General features: G+C 44.1%; 1 protein-coding gene across 3 annotated transcripts; it reads left to right on the forward strand.

The window, feature by feature from the left end:
- The first annotated feature begins 1,066 nt into the window (after nucleotides 1-1,066).
- Nucleotides 1,067-6,283, forward strand: irx1a (iroquois homeobox 1a). Of its 3 annotated transcripts, XM_071524851.1 has the most exons (5): nucleotides 1,067-1,593; nucleotides 3,131-3,910; nucleotides 3,950-4,232; nucleotides 4,675-4,750; nucleotides 5,754-6,283. In XM_071524851.1, the coding sequence occupies exons 1-5, from the start codon at nucleotides 1,351-1,353 to the stop codon at nucleotides 5,809-5,811; spliced, it is 1,440 nt and encodes a 479-aa protein (XP_071380952.1). In that variant the 5' UTR covers nucleotides 1,067-1,350; the 3' UTR covers nucleotides 5,812-6,283. The 3 variants fall into 3 exon arrangements, with proteins under 3 accessions (XP_071380952.1, XP_071380949.1, XP_071380950.1); XM_071524848.1 differs by having other exon boundaries at nucleotides 3,131-4,232; nucleotides 5,736-6,283; XM_071524849.1 differs by having other exon boundaries at nucleotides 3,131-4,232.
- The last annotated feature ends 606 nt before the right edge of the window (nucleotides 6,284-6,889 follow it).

The raw sequence follows: 6,889 nt of genomic DNA on the forward strand, positions 1-6,889 counted from the left end.
AAACGTTAAAGTGAAGTGGCTCTGTTGTTACAAAAGACAACAACAATCTGGTTTAAGTCCACACACACACACCACACACGTGCAGAAGGAAGGAAGGTGAGAGAGAGAGAGAGAGAGAGTGAGAGAGAGAGAGAGAGAGAGAGAGTGAGAGAGAGAGAGAGAGAGAGAATTAGAAAGTAAAAAAGACAAAGCAAAAAAACAAACAAAAAAAAAAACGCCAATTTACACACAAATAATATTTCAAAATAAACTATAATCAAATGGTTTTCCTTCGGACTTTTGGAATAAAAGGAATAAAACGAGTCTTGTATCCAATTATTAAAATGTTCCATCGCAGTCATAATGATTTTTGGGGTTATTCATAATATTTTACATAATTAAAAACAGATTTATTTGAAAACGATCCTTAAAAAAAAGAAAACCGCAATGAAACTATTACCTCGCTTGGATAAATGCAGAAGTAGATATGAATACTGAATGGAGAAGATGAAGGAAACGAGTGTACAAACAATATGTCCAACTTGGACGAAAACACCTCTGGAGTTAATCAATCAATCAGTGAATGAAATAAACGCACCGGCAGCGCGCAATGCCAAATACTAGTTTCCTCTGCGGAGTGGTATTTTCCCCCTGTTAATTACAATTTAAATCTATTCAAAGTAAGTTCCTTCTTCTGTCGGGTTTACTTCCCCCTGTGTCGGACAGCTGTAAAATCGTGTAGACAGGTTGTCATACAACAATCAAAGCCTTCGGTGAATGGACTCTAATGCTTGAACATTTAACATACAATAAGTCCAAACACGCAGAGAGAGAGAGAGAGAGAGAGGGAGAGAGAGAGAGAGAGAGAGAGAGAGAGAGAGAGAGAGAGCGAGAGAGAGAGAGAGAGAGTGGCCCCAGCCAATGTGCTCACTCTATATCCACATTATCCACATTGCTCCAAACGAGGAGGAGCTTGCAGGCTCAAGTAGGGGATGCCAATCAAAGCATCAACTTCAAATTGTATCTGAGAGATCAGCCCGGAGACCTCGGGGCCAGGCGCGTCAGTCGGAGCGCAATTGTTGATCAGATCACATCCAGCGGACTTTGCAGAGAGAGAGAAAGAGAGAGAGAAAGAGAGAGAGAGCGGGGGGAGAGAGAAAAGAGAGGAAGCCCGAGATTTAAGGAGAAGAGCGGCTTGTTTTGACTGTATACCTTTGTGTGTCTGTAGTAGCTGCGACTTTGGCTTAAAACACTTTCCCTTTGACTCCTCTGGGTTTCTTCTTTTTTTTTTTTCTACGCACACTTTTTTTTTTTTCCACGCACGGTTTTGTCGGGCGATATAGGCTGTGCGACTTTCTTTCGGCGGTGGAGATGTCTTTCCCCCAGCTGGGCTACCCGCAGTACTTAAGTGCCTCCCAGGCGGTCTACGGGAGCGAGAGACCGGGGGTGCTGACGCCCTCGTCCCGCGGAGGAAGCACCGAAATCGGGGGGAGCCCGTCCGCCACGGCGGCGGCGGTCACGTCGGTGTTGGGCATGTACGCCAACCCGTACGCGCACAACTACAGCGCTTTCTTGCCTTACACCAGCGCGGACTTGGCTCTTTTCTCGCAAATGGTAAGAAGACGGGCTGGTTTTTTTTTTTTGGTTCCTATTTAAACATTTGTGTTTTATAGACAGTGGTTTGTACTAGTTGTTCCCACTCCATAAACGCGTCCCGGCGTCTAGAAAACGACACATTTGCTTCCAAGACACTCAAACAAAAGTATAGGAAATGAGAACAATGCATTCTAGCATGCCTGATATTTAATATTATTAATTTACTCCGGTTTTGGCTGTTCAAATGGCTTCTTTAGCCGAGTTGGAAATGTGTGGAGTTTGACCGATTGCATTTCATTGGAACAGGAAAAAAATATCAGCCGCAGGATTATTTGTTTACCTACGTGAACGCAGGTTATATTCATAAAAGCTGTAGCTAACAAATCTGCTGTTATTATCGCATATTGTTGTACTGATCATGCGATGAAGATTCATACATTGTCATGCAATTTAAAAAAAAATAATTTGACCGAAGCAACCCATGCTATGGGCCTGCGTTTTAGCAAGCATTATGAAAAGAAAATAAAGTTTATACCCAGTTTTAAACTCAGGCCTGCTGATGTTAATCAATCCATTTAAATTAATCTAGACCATGGCACAAAAGCGTATAAAGATAGCCTACTATGTGTTTTAATCGTGTGCGCTTTATTTTATGTTTGTAGTATGCCATAATAATATATCCTTCTATTATGTTGCAATGCCAAGGCAAGTGGGCTGTTACAGTGTCTTAATGAAGAATTGTCATGGACATATATGGGCTTAAAATACTTCTAGTAGTAATAATAAACTTGCTGTGTGGTTATGCAGTTTTGGCTCATGTCTAGATGCATCAGGCCTAAAAGTGCAGCACTGTTTGTGAAACTGGGCTACAGCTTAGTGACTGTCCAAAACGATTAGCTGTCACCCCACAATCCAAACTTCTTCACTCGAGTTCACCGATACGATTGAATATTACGTCTAACGCGAATAAAGACGATAGGGGGGATTAAACATGTATAATCCGGCACGAAAGTGTGTATCGTGGCATGCTGCGAAAACTTCACCTAGGCCTTCAAACTGCTTTGACACACTTCAAGAGGGAGCAGGGGGATTTGGCTGCAGTGTGCAGGGCATGTGTGTGTTCAGCATAATGCAGCGAGGCTCCTCTTGTTTTTCTTAAGTCTGCCTGCATGCAGTGTTGTGTTAATAGGCTGATAATTATGAAATGTGTTGGCTAATGTCTCTGCCTGTGTGTGTGGTTCACGCTGCAGGCGCAGGTGTCATGGGCCTAAAGCATGTGGCATGTTGCAAGTTGAGAAGAGAAGCTTATTTGTGGAAAGTTGGAGTCAGGTGCAACTGCAACTCTTGGAATTTTTGACAGAGGCCATTTTCACTTATTTGAATTGCCTCTGGGTCTAGTTACTATGTATACAATAGCCTGAGTGCAGCCCCTATATTGACAAAAAATCAATCCGTTAAAAGCTTTGTATTTTAGAATTCAGCCTATGAATTACGCATTATGCATATGAATAGGCCGGGGGTAATAACCCATTATCTCATATCCCAACTCTTTCAGGGATCCCAGTACGACTTGAAGGACAGCCCCGGCGTCCATCCTGCCAGCTTCGCTGCCCACACCTCCCCGGCCTTCTACCCATACGGCCAGTTCCAGTACGGGGACCCGGCCAGGCCTAAGAACGCCACCCGGGAGAGCACCAGCACCCTGAAGGCCTGGCTCAACGAGCACAGGAAGAACCCGTACCCGACCAAGGGGGAGAAGATCATGCTGGCCATCATCACCAAGATGACCCTGACTCAGGTCTCCACCTGGTTCGCCAACGCCAGGCGGAGGCTCAAGAAGGAGAACAAGGTGACCTGGGGCACCAGGAGCAAAGAGGACGAGGAGGACGGGAACTTGTTCGGCAGCGGGGACGAGGCGGAGAAAAACGAAGACGAGGAGGAGATCGATTTGGAGAGCATAGATATAGACAAAATCGACGATAACGACGGGGATCAAAGCAACGAGGATGACGATGATAAATCAAACGAGGGGAGCAGGGACCACAGGGGCGGCGGCGGGTCCGGTGGAGAGCTGGACAGCTTGGAGAAAAGACGGGCCTTCGCCCTGCAGGCCCACGAGGCCTTCGACAAATCTAAGAGCGGCATTTCAGTTCACCAAGGGAGTAAGGAGACCTCGGACGGCAACAATAACAACACCACGAGAGTTTTGTCCCCGGACAGGCCCGGGAGCTTTCCCCTCCCGACTAACAATAAGCCTAAAATATGGTCCTTAGCTGAGACCGCGACTAGCCCCGATAGTTCCACCCAGAAACCCACGTCCCCTTGCGGCCCCGCGGCCACCACTCACCCCTCGGCGCCCCACCACCAGATCCAGACCCACCCGGCCTTCCTCCCCAGCCACGGACTGTACACTTGCCAGATTGGGAAGTTCCATAACTGGACGAATGGCGCTTTCCTGGGCCAGAACTCCCTGCTGAACGTGAGGTCGTTTCTGGGAGTAAACCAGCACCATCACCACCACCACCACAACCACCACTTGCCGGCTCAGCAGCAGCAGCAGCAGCCGACGTCGGTGGTGGTGTCGCCGGTAACAGCTGCGGCAGCGCTCAGCAACGACAGCAAGGCCCCGCAGGAGAGCCACAGTCCCAAGCACATAGGTAGGAAAATAGTTTCTACAGCAAATGTTACATGTAAAGACAATCCATAGTCTACGCATGCTAAAAGTGCTAAAAGTGACTGCTACATATTATATGCTGCAAGTGTGTATAAGTATTATATTTTAAATATAGTGAGTGGAACCTGTGTGCAGTGTATTATGTCTCATGGTACAACTCATGCATGTTTTTATATATTTATATGATGAGAACGATACAACACTGTGCACGCGCATGCACGCGCTCGTACACATACACGCACACAGCACGCACGCACCCGCAATGTCCATAACGTACATAAACAACACATGTACAGTGTGTTTATGTCTAGATATAGATATTTATTTGTATTATTTTTTTTTTAATTATAGGCCTCAAAGACAATTATGGGCGTTGTATGCAGCATTCCTTTATTGATGGGTGTTATTGTTTCTTTCAATTTTAGACCATGAAAACGGTGTAAGATCCGATTCGCCTCCATCGCAGCCCCTGAAGCCTTCCTTTCGACCCCTCCATGACAGGTGAGACAAGTTTTGCAATTGAGGTTATACTTTTAAAAATGTTTTTTGTATTCTTGGAAATCCACTGGCATCCGAAAAATATCAGCCACAGCCTTTTATTTAAATCTAATACGGCATTGAATTGTTTTTCAAAATTGTTTCCCCCCCAAAATATTTATAACAATGCATAAAATAATTAAAATGATTGAGCATTAACGTGGCCGCCTAACGCGAGGCCCCATGCAAATATATCTCACGCAATCATTCAAGAAATTAAAGATAATTATAGGCGATGCAAGCAATATAACAAATTCCCTAAAATAAGGCTCAAGTTTACATGCGTTTGACACGTTGGAGAAACGAGTCCCTCGCTCTGTTTTAGTTTACTTTTGTGGGTGACAGGGGGTCTCGACTCCCCCCGTCCCACACCTCCCGTTAATTCCTTCCCTCTGGGGGGGGGGGGGGGGGGGGGAGAGAGAGCGGCTACTTATCAAGTCACCGAGTAAAACGGGCTCTGTCTGGGCTGTGTGCTTTCCCTAAAGACCCCTGGGAGAGCCGGAGCCCAGGGGAGCGCTCTGGCAGAGAGATAGAGAGAGAGGGACAAAAAAAAAAAAAAAGTTTACCCCAGTTTCAAGTGCTACAATTCTCTCTCTCTCTCTCTCTCTCTCTCTCTCTCTCTCTCTCTCTGGAAATAACATGGCATTTAAGTGAATTCTACAGCTGTTATAATGGTTGCACTGAGAGATTATTTGTTTCCCCCCCCAGACACTAAAATATTTCCGATTTGTAACATTATTATTATTATTGTTATTATTAACGTTATCACTATTATTATTATTATTGGAAAGTGGAATATAGAGAGTCAATTGGAGAGGGAGGGGGAGCTGTCTGTAGTCTGTTTCAAATCAAAATGTTTCAGCCCAGACACTTGAGCCGCATATTGAAACCCGCTGTCCAAACACGGCGGGGGTATTTATCTACCTTTTCTGTATTATTCCTCATCCAGATCCTCTCTGCCTTCCAGCGCCAGGAGTCCACCAGACGCCACGCAACGGGTCCTCACCGCTCTCTCCTCGGCTTGATCAAGACATTTTTTTTTTTTTCTGCTTGGAAAAAAAAAAAAACAAGAAAAGAAAGAAAGACAGAAAAAAAGACTTTATACACACTCCCTAAAAAAAAAAAAAGGACAATGAGAAATAACCTAATGCAGCGTAGCATTCAGTCGGTACAGAACAAATGGCGTAATTTGGTAATATCCTGTGGATGGATGGATTACTTCCTCTATTGTTGTGTAGCCTATAATCGCGCCTATAATGTTACTCTCTCTACCCCCCTCCACTTTGCCCAGGCAGGCTGGGACATTTTGGTAGGCTTTTTATTTTTTATTATTATTATTATTATTATTATTATTTTGTTTTTTTTGTCTCTATCTTGTGTTTTTGGTGTCCTTCCTTTAATGTAAATACCAAGTGATTTAAATTTGTAAATAGGAAGCGTTGAAGGAATTTGTCCAGATCGTATATTTTGCCTAATAAACTAAATGAAATTATAGAGAAAACCCAACGAATATTTCCCAGCCTATATTTTCTTTTTCTGCTTTTTTTTTGGGAGTTGGAAGTCATCCTATGCAAAAGGTTTTTAAAGAAATTCACATTATTATTATTATCATTACTACTATTGTTGTTACTACTAAATATAGGCTATTATAATTATTATTATCATTATTGAAACAATTCTGATGGTATTCTCAAAACAAAACCTACTGACACCGATTTTATTTCAAGAAGGGTGGGAATGGAAGGAGAGAGAGGGGAGGAAAAAAAAAATATTGCCAGTCTGCAACCAGGCTTAATTTTATTCAACTTCGGGAGGGAAGCAGCGTGGATGCATTGAGGTGCTAATAAGTGTCCAGATGGTTGCTGGTGACAGAAAATGGACAGGAGCAGCTGGGAAGGTCATTAAGTAATAATATGGGAACGCCCAGTCCAAACAAAATCAAATGGTTAAAATCTAATCTGTCAGAGGGAGAAGTCGATTCGATGATAAATTATTAATATTTTTTTTTCTTTTTTGGGGGGGTGGGTGGGAGGGAGGGAGGGGAGGGGAGGGAGGCTGACATTGTTGGCCTTGCGGTGCAGGGTCAGTGTGTTTTTTCGGGGG

Source organism: Centroberyx affinis, unplaced genomic scaffold (genome assembly GCF_046629955.1).
Source record: "Centroberyx affinis isolate AG114_WGS23_722 - 3 ecotype Tasmania unplaced genomic scaffold, CSIRO-AGI_Caff_v1 ptg001241l_1, whole genome shotgun sequence".
NCBI lineage: Eukaryota > Metazoa > Chordata > Actinopteri > Beryciformes > Berycidae > Centroberyx > Centroberyx affinis.